At 34.5% G+C, this 18843-nt stretch overlaps 2 protein-coding genes and 1 long non-coding RNA gene across 4 annotated transcripts; 2 read left to right on the forward strand and 1 right to left on the reverse strand.

The window, feature by feature from the left end:
• The first annotated feature begins 471 nt into the window (after nucleotides 1-471).
• On the forward strand, nucleotides 472-6125 carry LOC123894810 (ER membrane protein complex subunit 6-like). Its single transcript, XM_045944885.1, has 5 exons — nucleotides 472-715; nucleotides 3401-3545; nucleotides 3812-4007; nucleotides 5450-5469; nucleotides 5777-6125. The coding sequence occupies exons 2-5, from the start codon at nucleotides 3430-3432 to the stop codon at nucleotides 5805-5807; spliced, it is 363 nt and encodes a 120-aa protein (XP_045800841.1). The 5' UTR covers nucleotides 472-715; nucleotides 3401-3429; the 3' UTR covers nucleotides 5808-6125.
• Nucleotides 6126-8518: 2393 nt separating this feature from the next.
• LOC123894811 lies at nucleotides 8519-10550 on the forward strand. Its single transcript, XR_006803921.1, has 2 exons — nucleotides 8519-8796; nucleotides 8830-10550. It is a non-coding gene; the product is annotated as an uncharacterized LOC123894811 (long non-coding RNA).
• A 906-nt stretch (nucleotides 10551-11456) lies between these two features.
• On the reverse strand, nucleotides 11457-17775 carry LOC123894812 (multiple inositol polyphosphate phosphatase 1-like). 2 transcript variants are annotated; one of them, XM_045944887.1, is made up of 12 exons: nucleotides 17511-17775; nucleotides 17221-17308; nucleotides 15627-15920; nucleotides 15221-15379; nucleotides 14541-14681; nucleotides 14345-14401; nucleotides 13817-13955; nucleotides 12641-12745; nucleotides 12338-12534; nucleotides 12129-12170; nucleotides 11897-12020; nucleotides 11457-11788 (listed from the first exon to the last, which is right to left on the reverse strand). In XM_045944887.1, the coding sequence occupies exons 1-12, from the start codon at nucleotides 17732-17734 to the stop codon at nucleotides 11766-11768; spliced, it is 1593 nt and encodes a 530-aa protein (XP_045800843.1). In that variant the 5' UTR covers nucleotides 17735-17775; the 3' UTR covers nucleotides 11457-11765. The 2 variants fall into 2 exon arrangements, with proteins under 2 accessions (XP_045800843.1, XP_045800842.1); XM_045944886.1 differs by having other exon boundaries at nucleotides 11457-12020; nucleotides 17511-17774.
• Between the last annotated feature and the right edge of the window lie 1068 nt (nucleotides 17776-18843).

Here is an 18843-nt window from a genome sequence, read left to right on the forward strand (position 1 = left end):
TACCTGGCGGCATAATCGCCTATGCCTCTACCTTAATTTATACCCATATACATATATTAAGAAAAAATTACATTTTCGCCGTCATTCAGATCTTTTGACTCAAGAAAAAATACAAAATATTTGAAAACCCACTAATTCCAACTCTTCTAGCCTGAATTTATACTTTTGGTAAGATTCATATTAATTTTGTATTAATTTGGTAAAATACAAAATGAATATCGTCGACACATCATAGAAATGAATATTGTTTAATATACAATCATTTTGACAGTTAACTTTAAAAAAAACTGATGTGTCACTTTGTTTGGACACGTGGCGTGCAGAGACAAAATTGACATATTTATGAGACAAATCGATTGATGAGGTGACCATGGACTAAAATGATTAAATTTTTTTTTTCTTTTTCTTTTTCTTTTTCATTTCTTCATTTTCTTCCTCTCATTTTTCATACATTATCAATAAAACCCAATTTATTCACTGAGAAATAAAGAATATTTATTTTATATATCCACCGAGACGGCACTAAAAGAAAAAATAAAAAATAGAAACAATTTTGAGAACCAGAAATAAAGAAACGACGAATCTTTCTATACTACTGTGACACACCTTCCCGTTTGAAGATCAAGAAACTGTCGTCCGCCGTACGCCGTCCGTTCCATCACGCAAGCTTCATTTCTTCCTCCTTCGTCACCGCCCCTCCACTCCTTCTTCCCTGGTTCGGATTCAGAACCCTTTCCCTTTCTTTTCTTTGTGATTAACTAACTTATGTTTGTCAATTCTTTTCTTCTTTAAATTAAATTTTCCCCAATTAGTTTAGGGTTTGAGTTTGCCAGTGATTTGTGATTGTAAGTTTTGGAACTTGTGTGATGATGGTAGTGGTGGTGTAAAACTTAAAAGTGGTACAAGTTTGAGAGTTTAATATGAAAGAGGTGGCTAGATTGTGTCCACTGTCATGTCATACAGGAGAAAGAGATATTGTCAATATAATGTCATGTCAGTTTAATCCAATGTGTTCAAAATATAATGTATTTCAATTCAATTTATATCGTCCATGTATTGTCAAATTTATTTGTTTAAAAATGTTTCTAAATACGGGGATCACTTTGTGGGAGGCGGTTTTTGTGACTGGAATTCAATTGATTGTGTGTGTATGGATTATGCTTTCATGAACCCAAACCAAGTATTAAGGATGCCCTTGTTAATCAAAGTAGGCAAATGAATGCCGAATATTGTGTTCGTGTAAACACATCCCTTATAGCTACTAAGTTTCTTTTGAGGTTTAGCCACACCATTATAAAATATCTAGATCTGCTCCTGCATATAGGGCATGTTTGGATTGGCTTATTTGAGCTTATATACTCGCATAAGTTTTCTGAGACTGTCTGGGAAAACTTATGAAAATAGCTTGTCAATTTTCAAAAAAAAATAAATTTATGCTTATTTTCATAAGTTCTCCAATATGGCTTCTGAAAATAGCCAGTAGCATATATAAAAACAATTTATCTTAATTTTATCTTCTGCTATAAAAATAGCGTATGTAAGCTTATACATGATCGGATCCGTATGGATTGGCTTATGCAAATCAACAATTTTTTATATTAATTCATAAGTTCTCACTAACGAAAATTGTATCTTCAGAAGTTGTATTTTCATAAACTACTTTGATTAGCTTACACAAAAAATTTATTTATTTGCATAAGCATGAAAAACAAACCAATCCAAACCGGCCCAATAAGTGCTTATGCTATAAGCTGCAAATAAGTTTTCATATCCAAACAGGCCCTTATCTATATATATAACAAAAGATAAAATAAAGTCGAAATATTTTCATATAAGCTGTAAACAGTTTTTATAAGCTGAAAAAACAAGTTATGGACATGTCATAAGTTGTTTTCATATGTTCTCGCAAACAGTCTCACAAGTGTTTATGTCAGTAGATAAGCTCAAATAAGTTAATTCAAACATGCCTTTTGTTTGTTTTCCTATAAATACTGCTCTTGCATCCTTCATTTACATCTTTTAACCAGTCCAAACATGCCCTTTGTTGGTTTTCCTATAAATATGCTCACTATATTTATTGTCTTCTTATTTACGTTTTTTCATCCATGTGTTACTCTCTATATTTATGCTCACTTCCTTGCAATTGAGTATGACATCTACGGCCCGTCACACCCTATGATACTTCACATGGTGGCAGAGCATTTTTAGAATTTGAACTTTAGGTATGACTCATTTATCACCTCACTCCATTTTTATTTGAACAAAATAATAGAACGAAGAAGGCTCGAGGGGACCAATAGTATGTATGTATGTACTTGTCCTTGACTCAACATAGTCTTGCTTGCTATGTAGATGATACCATATTTCTTAGCACTTCAAAAGTAGCTTCAGCATCTGCTTGTTGAGTTTTACCAGGATTAATTGCTACATTATATTGATTTTTCTTGAATAGCGTGTCTAGCTTGCTTTTGAGATGTTGAAAGCAACATCATATAATGCTTGTTGATTCTGCTTGTAGTTTAGAGCGTGATACTGGTAACTGTTGGCATATAATGCTTATGTTGTGTGCATTCTTTCATGAATTTTCATGAGTGCTGTTTCAAACTAAATTCTTATAGTTTCTTGAACTACAACTTTTCAAAAGTTTGGATCAACTTTTTGTGTGTTTTGTTGCTTTTGGAGTGGGCTTCTCCATTCAATGGGCTAGGACAACGTATTTCATATGAGTATGTTTTCTTAAAAATATAAACTATAAAGCCCCTAGTTTGGGCCTAGCCCCACAGGGCTTTGTGGGTTTCATGCCCCTTTGTGCTTTTCTATGAGTGAGCATTTTTGACCATATGGGTTAGGTTTCAGGGAGAGGAGTGGGTTAGATTGACAGCTACACAGGCAACATCAATTGTATGCAGAACTTGAGGCTATTAAATTAAATTTGGGAAAATTTTGAACGGATTTGTGTTGCACTAGGTTAATCTACGTTTACTATTCACTGTTTTTGCATGTGGGTGTGTCAAATATGGTACTTGTTAATGACTCTTTACCTGATGAGTTCCTGATTTATGGTATGATGTGTTCTTTAGAATTACCTGTTTGTTAACCACTGTGCAATTTGAAATTTCTTTGTAACACTAATATAAAGGGAACTCTAAAAGTAAATTGCTTTGTAACAACAATAAAATACACAACAAAGCACAAGCAGACAGGCACTTTAGTGTTTGTCTTTCCGCTAGGAGTTATAATGCTATATGCAGGAAGTCCGGGGATTAATCCCTGCTACTAACATTTTCCCCTCCCCCTAACAAAATAACTACTAACATTTGCCTATAATTTTTTTTTAGAATTCAACATTGTGATTTAGTTTCTTTCAGCAAAAACCATTCAATTATCTTTCTGTTTGCAGGAATATATCATCAAATTAGACAGGATATTATGGCTGTACAATCTGGGCCAGCTTCATCAGAGAAGAAATCAAGCAATGGAGAGAATGAGTTGCTGACTTTTAATGCTGAGAATATGCAAAGCAACATGAAAATCATCTATTACAGGTTTGGTTTGACCGCACATTCTAATTACTAGATTATGGAACAGAATGAGAGGCGAAGCTGTCTGGGGTAGTAGTTTTAGTATGTATGGAATTGTATGATTCTGTTTCCATGTATATGAAACAGTCACACAAGTGCTTGATGTGTGAATATATAACACTCATACAGAAAGGGGAAACAGGGATGTGTGATTTGGTTGGGCCAATGAAAAGAAACAGCTGTTTATTGTTGTTTAAGGTTTGCAATTGAATTTTCTGTCTCTTTTGCAGCCGAACATTTTTATCTATAATTGGCGGAGTTGTTGCTGGTATTTTGGGATTTACAGGCTTGAAAGGATTTGTCTTTTACTCGCTTCTCATGGCATTTACTTCACTTGGGCTCATAGCCAAAGCAAAGTTTTCAATCCACACATACTTTGATTCCTGGAACCGTGTGCTAATTGATGGCTTTCTCGGTGGTCTAATGGTAGGTTGTTTATGTTTACTTCATCTTTCTTTTGTCATGGTTTATGTATGAAAAACTTCTATACTTTTGAAAGTTATCAGTGGCCTTCTCTGGCAGAGAATATTCTCTGTTTGGACTTGGAAAATGGTTAAGCCAAAGAACAATTTATAAATAAGTATATTAAAATAACCAAGATTCCAAATCATTTTTTCTAGGTTACATGACAAATGAACAGAGTCAAGCAAATATAGAAGAAAATCCAATTGAAAATATTCTCTAGAGAAATTAAAGTTATAATATTTAACATCTAGTATTATGAAAATTTAAGATGAGATCATTTTTTTTGACACAATTTAAGATGAGATCATGAGAGACTGATGTTGGGAGAAAGGCAAAATGATAAAGGAAAAGCCTCCATAAATATTAAATTCCTTCTGGGCCCCAACCTAAGACTTACCTAGAATCCAAGTATCTAACCCGGTAATGATTACTTAAGAGGATTAAAAGATTCCCAGGTCAAGTTACCTAGCAAAACTGTACTTGTTAACCCATTTATTCAACAATATGCCTTTCATGCAATTGTGTGATCTCATTCAGAACATCTATTTCTGTGGTCTCTATCTTGGCCAACGGACAGTGTAAATTGCTTAGTTGTTCACTTTTACTATTACTGGCCGAAAAGAGATTATCTTATGTTTTTAAAGGGAATGTAATGCTTTGTTTCATTGTGATGTGATGATTTGTGTATACTTCATGCGTTGAGTATTGTACATTGTAAAATACATAGGAAATAAAAACAGATAGAACCAACTTGCTATTCATATTAGTGACGTCCCTTAAAAATACGGACTTCTAATTTCTAGTTTGAGTGTTATGTGTTTTGTGAAGATATTTTCCCCACTCTCTCCACCTTAGTAAAATGTTTGTTAATTGTACAGAGGAAGGCCTAAAGGAGGGCTTTTCTCTTGCAAGTTAGGGAGAAATAGAGATAGAGAAGGGTGGTTTGGGTGGTTTATACAGTTCATAATTTATTTAATATATCTGATAAGGCTTTTTTTTTTTTGGTTCAGTGATAAGGCCTTTATATCATAATGAAATTTTATATGTAAATTGTCTTGCTGATCTTATGACTTGTTCAACCTTATATTTAGACCATAATAATATCCATGTGGAGGCTTTGTATCCTCTCTTGCGGACCTGGATTCCATGAATTCATTTTTTCGGTGCATTCATGCAGTCAGGCTGTTTGTAGGCGTCCGATCAAGATCGGACGATCATGATTTAAAATTGTATTTATTGACTGCATTTGTTTAAACCGCCTGATCGTGATCGAACGGTTATAAAATGACTGCACCAAAAATTCAACTTCACTGAATCCATTTCCCTCTCTTGCACTTCTTATATCTCACTCTTGAATGTGCATGTGTTCAACATAATAACTTTCCTTTTTTAATCTCATGCAGTCGTTCGTGCTGTTCTGGACGTATCCTTCTCTTTGTCAATAATACTTGGAGTATGACTGCATATTTAATTTTAACTAAATATTATCAAATATGTTAGAAATGAAGTTAATTTTTTCATAACTGCATCAGAGAGTAATTCATAAATATGAAAAGAAATTTGGGTTGGTGAGGATTTTGGTAAGATAAATTTCATGTTTTATTAACAATTTTGCCATGCTCATTCAAGTAAAACACAACCTAAAACAACTGATATTCCTGTATATATATATATATATATCTTCTGCTTAAATTTTTGCTATTATGCTGTGCTTCCTTGACAAAATACAGATTTGCATATGACATTGCTCATATATTTTGACCGACGGAATGTGCAAATGTTTCTAGAGAAGGCAAATTTTTCTCCACCATTGCGGCTATTCAGAATGAAGTTACAACAATACACCCTTCACTTACTAGATAGCTTTCATGATGTTCCTGTTTTAAAACAATGTAAACTATACTTTCATTATCTTATATGTTCATGTAGAATTTAATATAGAACCACAAGTGGGAAGGACTCGATGTCGTTGAGGTCTTGTTGTAGCAGTTCCATTTTCCCCTAGGATATTCTTCTTGAACTTTATCGTGATATAGATTTCAAGTTGTCCAAATTTATTTCATTATTCTGTTGGCTTTACTTGGTATGAAACTATATCAATGTCTAAACAGCTTTCGAGTTTTAGGATAAAAGTTTTGGTTCACATTCTCATGTTTAAACTTGAAATAAATTGAACTTGTTTGCTTGGCAGTGATTATAAATCTTAATTAAAAGGGAATTATAAGGTACTACAAACACTATTGCATAGGTTCTCAAAGCTCAATTAGAGCTCTCTATATATGCACTAATGTAAAAATTGAGTTCATGTCCATATTGATACTAAATAATATTACTATATTAGACAGATGACAGCAATGCATTCGACCACTAATGTTGCTTAGGTTAGTATAAGGTCCAACAAGAAAGTAAAGATGGACTTGGAGAATACAACATGCTTTTGCCGTCTTATCAGTTACTCAAACACTGTCCGCTACTTAAGTAGCGGACGCTATTTTTTCCTAAAATTTATCATTTTATAACACCTGTTACATAAGTTGCGGATGAGTAAAAATAAGGCGTGCGAGTAACCGATAGGGTGACAAAAGTAACGGTCCCTTAATTCTAGCAAGCAGGTGCATAAGCCCTTGATCTCAACTATGAAAGCACCGGATAAACAGAGAAAAATCATCATTGAGTAATTTATTCCCTAACTATTGTTGTTACTTGTTCAACACCCTTAATTGTTCCATGCTAGTGCTGAGGATGCTTTTAGTCAAGACTTTTGTTATATATTGGTTCATCATTGTAATACTAAACCATTGTCATTATATCAAGAAAGGAATCTACTCATTTTCTCTTCTGTCGGGAGAAAAATAGTTGCATGGTCGACAAGCATTTGGACACTATTTAGGCACACACGCACAATCGTGTAAAAAGAAAAAATAATTAACTGTGTATTTTTAAAATTATATTCAACAATATATATGTTTAGCAGTTTATGCCAATTCTTGTATAGACACAAATTCAAATAAAAAAGGCTTAGGCACATTCATAACCATGAAAAAATAAAAGAAAAATAAAATAAATAATGTGTACTTTTTAAAAAGTATATTATATTTACTTTGATGAGTGTGTGCCTATTTTTATTTTTATTTTTATTTTTTTATTTAGGCTTGTGCTCAAGCAGTGGCGGATCCAAGATCTTGAGTCGGGTGCAAACGTTTTTGCCCTACACATTTTTTATTTTATTTCTCATAAAAAAATGACACATTTTAGTACGTGGAAATATATTTGTCTAGAGCAATCAGTCAAATTGTACAGCATAACCCTTTTATCCACGATAATTGATTTCCATGTCATCAGTCAAATTGTCCAACTAATGTTCCTCCACAACATGCCACATGTCAAAAAAAATGCCATATCAGTCTTTTTGTGAACTTAACGGACATTTTTAACGTCAGGGATCAAAGTGACTAACAGATTTCAGAGTCAGAGATTATTTTGTATTTTTCTTTGAGTTAGGGACCAGAATGACAACTAATTGCACATTTAAGAACCAAAATGACTGTTTCCCCTTTTAACTATTTCAATCTTACTTCAATTCCCGCTAGCATAAAAATGCCGCAGAATCTTTTATCTATTCTTCAAATTCAAAAAATTGTAAAATTGTTTATTTATTACAACTAATTTAAAAAATTTCCTTTTATAATAAAAAATGCCACCTATATTAACACGTGTCATCACATCATTTGTCGACTCAATTAAAAATCAGGTCCACCGTGTGCCATGTCAATTTTTCTTGTCTAGAAAACAAACAGAAACACCAAATTTGGTACATGAGTAAACCGTAGGATTTTTCAAAAACATTTCTTAAAATGTAGGGACTATTGTTAAAAAGCGAGCAAAATTAGAAACAAAAACATAGTTAATCGAATCTACGTCAACTTTTCGCCCGAGAAAATAAGCAGAAGGAATAAATATTTTTTTTTTGTACATGCAGAAGGAATAAATTTGGTATGGAAATAAACTATAAGATTTTTAAAAACAATTTTTTTGAAATGTAGTTTAGGGAACAAAAATATACTTAATCCTATGCGTTTGATCTGCTAAAAAATATGAGACTGGACTGAACAACTTTTGTTGTACCCAGTTTGATTTGAAACTGGTTATGGGACTGAACAAATTAAACAGCAATGGACATGACAAGAATAAGATTTTTTGTCCCTCACTGAACCACATGACAACTTTTTGTCCACAGTACAACTATAAAAAATACGAAAATATCCATTTTATTTTCGAATATAAAAATATTATCGTCCTATATCTTTCCGATACAGTTAACCCCAAAACAGGCAAAACTTATACGTTTTTTTTTTAAAAAAACATATTGGGCTGATCAGAAGTGTTTAGCCCATTTTGTATTATCTATCACTTTCGCCTGAGTGAAGACAAAACCCTAATTCCACTCTATAAATGCATATCCACCTGCAGCCATCGTTTCTATTCATGTTTGTTTTTGACTCCCTAGAGAATCAGTAGTCCAGTTTGATTCACAGCGTTTTTTTAATCAAAGGAATTACCGTCGAGGGCGTATCAAATCCCTCTTTCTTCCTCTACGGTATTTCTTTGATTAAAGAAATTCTTTGGATCATCAAATATTTTTGTAGTATATTTATATTGTTCCATATTCTATTCAGATTATGTCTTTCCCTGTTTTTTTTTTTGTTCTTGCAATAAACTCATTTGTACTTTGGATAGCAACTGAGCTGAGGTATTTTATTTTTTTTTTTATAATAGAGCTGAGGTATTTTAAGGTGAAAGGAAAGAGTAGTGCTGCATTTAAATTCGTATACTTTATTTAAAGAATAAAGTTGGAATCAGTGGTAGTAGATACCTCATAATTTTTTGTTCTATTTTGCTCATATTATAAATGAAACATAATAATATACGACTAAATGATGTCTTAAAAAGATTCATGTTCGCATGTGAGCTTAGCTCAGTGATATTGCACTATATGTGCAGGAGTTGGGTTGGAACTCTGGACACTCCAAAAAAATCTAAGGTGAAATTTCTGGTCACCGACCACAAGAATCCTATCTATCCCCAATGAGTGTTGGCCGCTAACACACCCCTCATGCTTCAGCCTGGCCCAATGGGCCTGAAATGTGGACGATGTAAGGAAGCCCAACGATAATAGACTCATGAATATCGAGGTGTAACTCATACTTACGATACTGACTTGTAAGATGAGGATTGCCTCCTCTTTATAATGGCCACTAACATGAAGAAAAAGAAAAAAAAGATGACATATACATTCCTTCACTGGTATTTTTAGCATTCAAATGATGTTCAATATTCATAATACTTGCTTATGAAGGTGGATGTTGCAATTGAAATGTGAAATTAAAATTGGTTTTTTCTCCCCTTCCTCTTTGTTTTCGTTTCCTCCTATAATGTTGTGTTGAAATTATCCTAGTCATCGATGCCAAGGACGACACAGCTTGGGGTTGATTGATGCTTCAGTGAAGTTCATTTGTCTCTTCAGGAACTGTTGTTTTGGTTGCTGGTTGACTACGGGAAGAAGACGGTGAGGGAATTACACTGTTCACATTTGTTGGAATCAAGCTCAATTTTTTCAGTCTGTTTATGAACTCGCCACTTGGGTTCAGGGAATCCATTTTCTGTTTCTCTATATTGATGATGAAAAAGCTAGTAGTAGTTGTTGAATTTAGTGACTCAACTAAAACTTGTTTCTTCATTTTATTTGATAAAAGATGAATGTTTGATTGCAATGATCAATTCAAGATAGAAAAATTGTCAGCCACCTGAAAAATGAATGTTATGCTTTATTTGCAGTTGAATTGGATGAAAAAGTTTGCTGCATTATTGTATGTTTGTGTCTGATGTAGGGTGTTGCATAAATGGCGAGGTTGTGGTAATTCATACATATCGAAGACAGTGGAATTACAGCTGCGGAGAATCAAAATATAGCAGTAATAATGTACTGAAAAATGGAACCACTCTGCTGCTATTGTTTCTGAGTTGGAGTGAAGTGATACTGCTAAACCATTTTTAAGGATAGGGATGTTAGTTTGCCCAAGAATTATTTCTGTGGTATCATGAATTCTATTTCATATATCCGAGTGATTAGGTTTTTGGTTACTGAGAGGATAATGTAAGAGGTGCTGGTGTCAATGTAACGGCTCCCTGCTCGTAACGCGGTTATATTGTTGCAGGCCTCGGTTCTCATTGTTATGTGCCTGGTTTTTTGTTCTGGTGTTTTAAGTCCGGGTTCTGCGACTTTTGGGATTAGGGGTTCTTGGTCTTGGTTGTGTTGGTATTTTGTTTGGCCTTAGTTTTTTGTGTGCTGTATCTGTCGAGCCTTGATTTTATTATTTGACGTCTTTTGTATAGTTTGTGTTGGTGTTCTGTTTCCTGCTATGACAGGAGCTGTTGCTGTTTTCTTCTTTCCTCCTTGCCACTTCTTGTGCATAGGATGGATATATTAATAAATAAATTTATTTATTTGCTGTCTCAGAGAAAAAAAAACTCTCCTACCAGGCATACTTGACAAACTCAAACATGAGCTCCTTGGACACAAACTGAAAGATATAGTCACTGATTATGTAAATGTCAAGTTGATTGATTTTTTTTTTTTAGAATATCAATGTCTTTTAAAGGATTCCTTGAATTGCTTACATACTTTTGAGCATAATTAGTGTGATAATCGATAATTTCATCATAAGAGGTAAATGTCATCTATGCGCTAGGATTTTCATTTTCATAAGCAAATATTGTATCTAAGTTATCATCATATATTTTGCACTTCCTTTACTTGTTTCTTCATCATAAAAAGATGCACATCTTCCTCCCACTAGTGCATTTAAAAGACTAAAACTAAATCAATTGCCTAGACTCATAATCTGTAGTCTATATCATCATGATATAAAAACAACAAATAAACAAGATACTTAAGCTGCAAGTCAAACAAACTAAGCACAGGCAAAATTTGTTGAAATCGCCACAGTTGGGGCAGGTAATGATGGTTCATAGGTCGAGGTGGGCTTGTAGCAACGAGGGAAGGAGTTGTGGCAGCAATTGCAGGATTGATAAGGATGACAACAAAGACGGACTGTTCAACTAGTGTGGTCTTGATAGAGGCAACTTATTAAAGTGTTTTGCAAGACAGAGATATGGTTAGTGGGAGAGATAAGTGCAGCAGTTTTTATTCAATTGAGTGTTGGAACCAGGAGTTACTGTTTTCATGAAAACTCAAAAATGCAGGTTAGTAAGCACGTGGGAGAGGGGAAACTACCCGTTGCAGTCACATATTTGCGCATTTTCTTGTTAAAAGCTATTGTACGAAATAGCGGCAGTGCTGTTTATCCAAAGCTGTCATATAATTACTCAGCACACAAATAAGTCGGATAATTAAGATTGCTTGCTGGTTTAGTATCTACTATTCCAAAAGGAAAAACATAAACTGGAGTTCAGCAGTGTACAAAGGAAATAGCAAATGTGTGATACATGAAACTACAACCTACACTATCTGTGGAATTAGTTGAGTACTGAGAACTGTTAAAGGAAAAAAGGAAAATGATATTTAGAACTACACTTTCCATCTCTAAAATTCTCTGGTGTTACAAGTTCAAACAACAAACAAGGACTGCTCAAGTGCCAAGCTTAATATCAAATGCATTCTTGTACTGGCAGCGAAATTGATGTAAAATTGGTCCTCAGCTAGAAGAAAATGGTGCTTATGCCTGAAAATTTGTTAAAAAGTGGTATCGCCAAGGAAAACGAACGTGAGAATTGAACTCAGTCTCCTTTCCAGAAAACAAACTAAAATTCATCTTTGGGGTACTTGTCACCTTTCCCTAGTGAAGAAAGCCATTGAAACGTTTGGAATATCTTGCTGCCCGTAGGCTTCTGCTCTGGCTTTGCATTACAGATGGTATCATAGTCATGCTTCTGATGAGGTGCAACTATTTTTTCCTGTGGAGAAAAATCACAAAAATAAAAATAGTAGTAGAATAAAATGACACCAAATTAATCGTGCACATTGATCAATTGGTGCAATAGAGTGGGATTATATTAACACACCTTGAATACTTCAAATGGACAGAAATCAGAACCATGACAACCCTGAAGCCAATAACACAACAAAATGGTGTTATTAATGCAAGTCATCATAAGATTTTAAACAATTAGCAGTGAAATTCTACAAGCTCTGAACCAAATTCAGCTACTCACATTAAAACGATTGGAACATAACTGACAGCATAAACTTTACAAGAACTACAAAAGCTTACCGGCATTGGAATGGGGTGTTCATTGTGCAGCACTTGCACAAAATGCTTGCTTCTAGCTTTGTCTGGAGCAGGACAGCTATATAGGACCAGCATGTTGTTACCAGCAAAAGGAGCCACAGTGCTACCCCGCCATTTTCTTTTCTGTGGAGGCTTTGGAGGTAGCTCCAAAGGTTTCTCTTTCTGAATTTTGTCAAACTCTGTTAAAAGAGAACACACTCATAAACACATTCCCCCACTACTTTGCAATAAAACAAAAATAGAAATTGATAAAATTTATTCAAGAAAAGACTATAGAAGCCTCACCAGACTTTTCAAGAAATAAACCTAGCAGACACGAGAATGGGACTACAGTTTCTGCATGAGCAAACCGAAGTCTTGCTTTTTCAAAGCTTCCAGGAACATGTTTTTCTACAGAAGCAATCAAAAAAAGAGAAATGAGTCAAAGTTTCACATTGCTACATATTCAAGATACAGCCTCCAAAGAGAGAAACAATCATTAGTGAAGTAATGAAATGATATTCTACTTGCTAATTTTGCATTAACTAGGATTGCATCCCATAAACATTGACAAAAAGGTTGCATGTATGTATTTAAGCTAGTCAGTTATACTGAAACTATAAGCAAATTATATACTAGCTAAAATTTTAAGAATCAGTACAATTGCCATAAAGACTATAGCCAACAAAAAAGTTCATAGAATTTGAACACCGTTATTAAAAAAAAATGCATAGTTCACGAAATATAGACTTCAGTAAAAAAAGATTGAAAACTTGTCGTATAAATAAAATACTTATCCCAGCAGTTAGCATATCACAACACGGTTTTGGCAAACGTCAAAAAGATTAAAATCAATATGTTCCATTTTCTTATAAAGCAAGAAATGTTTTAAAGTTACTCTAGAAATCTGACATGCATCTTTTAAAGTTACTCTAAAATATGAAAACAGTCCCTGCCAAATATGAAACGTTTTAATTTTCTTTTTCTGGAAAATGGAAAATTTAATTTTTAAATTAAGAATTAAATGAAAAAATTCATGTATTAATCCACGTCATAAAAAATGGGACATATCATCAACAAATCCTACTCAGCATCTGCCAAATCATAAAAAATGGGACATGTCATCAAAAAATTCAGCTAAGGGTTTTAAAAGTTTTCAGATGTTGCAGGGACTAAAATCAAACTTTTTATTTTACAGGGACTAAAATCAAAACAAGACATAATTGCAGGGACTGTTTTCATATTTAAGCCATAAATCAATGTTTTATATTACATGCACATGCATATGCATAACAAATCAATGGTGGTTGGTTACAGTATAAACTCTTGATATTCTCACTTTAGAGGAGTCAAATCCTTCTTTAAGGTGTTTTAGAACAAGACAAGCATGATTTATCTAAGAGCTAATCCATATATAAATATTTGAAGCTTCATTAAAGGATGTGACAAGCAAGAACCTCAATATTAAAAATGCAAAACTACCTTCTTTAGCCTTAATAGCTTGCTCCATGGATTGAACAACATCTTCAAGTAATGGCTTCCCCATTCTATAATTTATTGATTTACCATAACCCTTCAGAATAAACGCTTCCAAGTCATCTGTCCACTCCAGCAATGTAACCTATGTACACAGAATTTAGCATATAATAAGCACGCAGCATGCAATCGTATTTCAAAAAAACTCAGCCATAAGCTCAACACAGGCCCTGATTATATGTATGAGAGCTAAACTAGTTTTTTACGTACCATCACTAATTTCTAGGCATTCGGCATGAAAAATGACATGTCGCTTTTACTACTTTGGTTTCTTTGTAGTCAATTATCATATTACAGACACATCATATCATGGAGTCGACACTTGGTTCATTTATATTATAAGGTCAAAATTAAGTGCTTTCCTGATATCTTTTAAATTTTACTTTATTTAAATAATATTTACAGACAGTAAAGAGGAAAAATTCAACCATTAGATCACCTATCACATTAAAAGATCATGACTACAAAAAGTACCTCAGATGGGCTGAAAAGACTACATGCTTGATCAGTTATATCCAACAAGGATGCTTCCTGTCAAAAACAATCACAAATTGGACAATCAGAAAGAAAGAAAAGAAAATAATCGATCTCCACAACACTCGTAAACGATTATATGTGAACAAAGAACACGGAAAATCAAAAGAAGCAGGGAATAAATAAATGTCATCACCTGTTTACATAAGAACCAGAGAGATGATGTAATCTGCCTTGTAAAATTCAGCCCATAACGCCCAACTAACGCAGATGTAATCTCATCCAAGATAGGTTCCTTAAGTTTATCAACTGCAGGTTCCTGACTTTTCCTAAAATCCTGCTCTCATAACCAAAGAAATTTTATAACCATTAAAATGTCCGGAAATAAACTATAGACACTACCTTTAAGAATACTGAAGATCACAAAATGTCCAATTTACATCAATAGAGCATTAGAGCTAAAATGTATGTATCAATAAGCAATTAATTATAGCCTTTTTAAACACAAAAGAGTTTTCATATTCAACCTATGAAGGTCCTAACATTAGACAAATATGGTAATTTCAATTAAATATGTCAATCTCCATTGCAATGGTAGGACAGACAAAATTGTAAGCAGAAAGCACCTAGCAAAATGGAAGCAAATTTATCACTGAAAGGAACATAGAAACACGGCCTTCAATATTTGCCCGGCAGAAAAAGTGGCACGTGCAGTTTGTGACTTTATAATCATGCATAAGAAGCATATTTGCAAATAGACACTAAATTGCATGAAAATGGCTAGTCCATGATTACATTTAAGTGTGTTAGATACACGTGAAACGTTTACATTAGAAATCCTCCTGCCTAAGAAATTAACAATGTCTACAACAGTACCTTGTAGTTACGACAACAATCATGAAATCTCAGCACGGTGTCGCTAGCACGGTTTTCACTTGTAACAGAAAAAGCTCTGTGATGCCCAGGTCCAAGAGTCCCATTGCCACTGAAAAGACCCATTCCAAATGCCACAGCACTAGCTGATGCTCTGGGAATCTATTTTCCACATAAGAGAGATGCATAAGTTTTCAAAAAATATCAAAAGGCAAATCCATGTCTTGATGTCTTAGCATTCATTTGTTAATTCAAAACAACAACCATATATTTCCCCCTTTGGGACTGAGAACCAATGTTTCCCAACTCTTCCAAAACTATTAGTGACAAACAACTTATGTACATCGAGATAATAGAAATTTTAGAAGAGCAAATCTACCTAAAAGGAAAAAAATGGAGATAGACTCACCTGAGTTGCCTTTATAGGGTATGTGTCTGGATGATAATCCTCATCAAACAAACTTGGAAATCTTTCTCTAATCCTGATTCCAAGTTCATATAATTCTTCCTCTCCTCTTCTAATTAACTCACCACCCCTAAGCCTTCCTTGCCAAGGAGACTTCCAACCATTTAGCCAAGAAGGAACTTTATCCAAAGACAATTGTCGATCTTTCACATCCCTTATAAGAACTTCCAGATGAGCCGACAAATTATCCAAATCTCTTATCCTTTTCTTCGTTGGAGAACGAGTTCCATGCCTTGCCTGGGAATGTGACATAGCAATATCAATTATCATACTCTTCCTTTTTTTTTTTGCAAAGGAAAAAGATATATTATATTAAGTAAACAACCCCACTGGCATAAGAAATGCTAATTGAGCAACAAGAAAAAAAATACACAATCCAAGTTGGTTTTATGATTATGCTCAATATAATCTCAACAACCAGCACACCAAACCAAGAACCCATAAAATACAAACACCATACAAAACAAACCCAAAACCACTTGCTTAAGGAGACCAAATCTCTTACGATTCCTACTCAACTTTCTTAACACATTCATATGAGATGCACGCACCACTTATTTTCTGCAAGTGCCGACATGGCACCTATACCATATTGGCCAGGAGCCTACTATTAGTACTATATATACTATAAGACTGGATACAATTACATCCTCGAGTAAGGCACAAGCTAGCCATCTATAGGTTTTCAAAGTCTCAAAACACCGACTAGCAACTAAATTTACCATCTTATTATAGAGAGCATCATGGCATTGATCAATAGTTAAAGACTTTCCTTGTCAAAAAACAAATAGTTGAAGACTTTCTAATGCACATGATATTCATTACTTGAATCTCGATAGAGACGTCTTTTATTTTATTTTAATTTGACTCAAAACTATAGAGATGTTTTTTTGAACAAGCAAAACTAAAAAAAAAAAAAAAAAAAGCAGGGTGAGATACCAAGTCCAGTCAATGGCCTGCACTAATCACATGGAAAAGCCACTTCCAAGGCACTAAGAAACAGACCGAAACTAATGAAGCATCATAACATGTTAACCAATGAAAATTCTCCAAGGTCACACACCAGACCACCAACACCAACACCAAAGAAAGAAATGAACAATGCTAACACAAGGCTTATCGCAAACCAGTCCAACAAAACAACACACACTAACACCACTCAAACAAAAGCCAACCAGAACCAACCCATAATAGAGAACCCCAAAAAATTCAATACAACAGAAGGCAACGCCTCAAAATGGAACCACCAATCTTTGCTGAACAATAATCATTCCAACCACCAGGCTTATCATACTCTTCCAGTTGGTCAAGGAAGTGTTGCCCAACAGTTATCAATAATAATAACCCTTCATTTCAACAGTCTAGAAAATATTAACCCTTCATTTCAACAGTCATAAATTTCTCATCCAAACAGTATAATAACAACATAAAACATAAAAACCGTTACGAAAAACTAGAAAAACAAAGGTAAATTTGTGGTATAGAACATCTACCATAATTAATGAAATAATTAACCCTAAAGAGTTGAGAAAATTACCACAAGATTCAAATGTATTGGAGTACATTCTTCAGGAATTTTAGAAGGAATAAATTTGTTGTCAGTAATGTCTTTCACAACTCCATACCTACACAAAAAATTAACCACCACAATTTAATCAACCTCAAATTCTGAATACATTTTCAAAAAATTGATAAGGTAACACTTAAAAACATTCAAAATTCTCATAAAAATCACACGCAACAAAAAATCCAGAAGATAAGGGTGAAGAATAAAGGGAAAACGAAGGTTTTGGGTTGATTGTGAAAGGGGAATTGAAAGAGAGAAACCTGGAGACAGTGGAGAGATGTTTGCGAACATCGAAAGCATTTTCTTCTTCTTCTTCTTGTTCTTCAGCGTATGAGTAGTGTAAACCAGAAAGGAACAATATTAGCAGAACAAAAAGAGTGATTGTTTTCGCCATTTTCTCTAACACGCGTTTATGCACTTTGTATTGTATGTATCTGCAGAACCGAAAGCTGGCGCCTTGTTGGTGGTGTATCGTAACATCCATAGAATCTCACAATCGAACGGATAATATTACTTTCCCACCATGGGAGACCTAGGGCCCTTTCCCACCTTAGACTCCGCTCCGAAAGCTAGTTAGTTTTTTTTTTTTTTTGATAAAAGGGTGCTTATAGCATTTCATTAATCGGAACATCAACCAAGATCTGGAAACTAGCTGATAATGTGGCCGCCTTAGCTAGACAATGGGCAACCTCATTTGCTTGTCTCCGCACAAACTCTACACTAGAGTTGCTATAATAATTATTAAAAACAAGATTACACTGATCCATAATAACACCAAATTCAGAGTAATCTTTAACTGAAGAATGGAAGCTATCAACCACTCTCTTTGAATCCAATTCAAAATCAACAGGACCTAGCTGGAGCTCATGTACCCAATTTAGCGCTGACAGAAGACCGAGTGCTTCACCAATGTGTACCTCGCATCTTGGTGTGAACCATTCTGTTTTAGCTAAAACGAAAGCACCATGTTCGTCTCTGACACAAATCCCAATACCAACTCTGTCAGAGCTCGGCGGGAAGGAAGCATCTATGTTGCATTTCACTCGGCCCGTCGTCGGTCTACGCCAAGATCTTACCACGGAGTCCTGAACAGTCGGGCCTGACTTGGAAGCGACAATACGGACTGCTTTCCAATCCTGCAACATATTAACAGCACGGAAAAAAACAAAATGTTGAGCATCAATTACATTATTCCAAATCTGATTATTACGTTGCTTCCAAATACTCCACAAAACACAAGCAAATACTGCTGAATCATATTTTGACAGCTGCTGCAGAATTTGAAAGATAATGGCCGGAGCGTCGTTATTATTAGCTAAAGCATTTGAGACAACTTGGGAGAACCCAGCCATATTCCACACATTCTGACTACTTGGACATTTAAATAAAAGATGTTCACTATCCTCATTATCACCACCACACAAGGCACATAGCTGCGTACAATCAACTCCTTTATCTCGCAACCGGACACGAGTCGGAAAACACTTTCGACAAACGCGCCAAACCAGATTTTTAACTTTTGGAGGTGCTTCAATGTTCCACACCAAATTCCAACTACCATTAACACGCAAATGAGAGGTATCAAGGAGCTCA

This window comes from Trifolium pratense, linkage group LG7 (assembly GCF_020283565.1).
Source record: "Trifolium pratense cultivar HEN17-A07 linkage group LG7, ARS_RC_1.1, whole genome shotgun sequence".
In the NCBI taxonomy this organism is placed as follows: Eukaryota; Viridiplantae; Streptophyta; class Magnoliopsida; order Fabales; family Fabaceae; genus Trifolium; species Trifolium pratense.

Coding starts and splice junctions, on each gene's coding strand:
- LOC123894810 (XM_045944885.1), top strand. CDS start 3,430: ATGGCTGTACAATCTGGGCCAGCTTCATCAGAGAAGAAATCAAGCAAT. Junction 3,546..3,811: donor ATGAAAATCATCTATTACAG/GTTTGGTTTGAC, acceptor TCTCTTTTGCAG/CCGAACATTTTTATCTATAA. Junction 5,470..5,776: donor TCGTTCGTGCTGTTCTGGAC/GTATCCTTCTCT, acceptor GACAAAATACAG/ATTTGCATATGACATTGCTC.
- LOC123894812 (XM_045944886.1), bottom strand. CDS start 17,734: ATGGATGTTACGATACACCACCAACAAGGCGCCAGCTTTCGGTTCTGC. Junction 15,921..17,220: donor CAATACATTTGAATCTTGTG/GTAATTTTCTCA, acceptor TCACATTCCCAG/GCAAGGCATGGAACTCGTTC. Junction 12,535..12,640: donor TTTATTTCTTGAAAAGTCTG/GTGAGGCTTCTA, acceptor CTCTTTTAACAG/AGTTTGACAAAATTCAGAAA.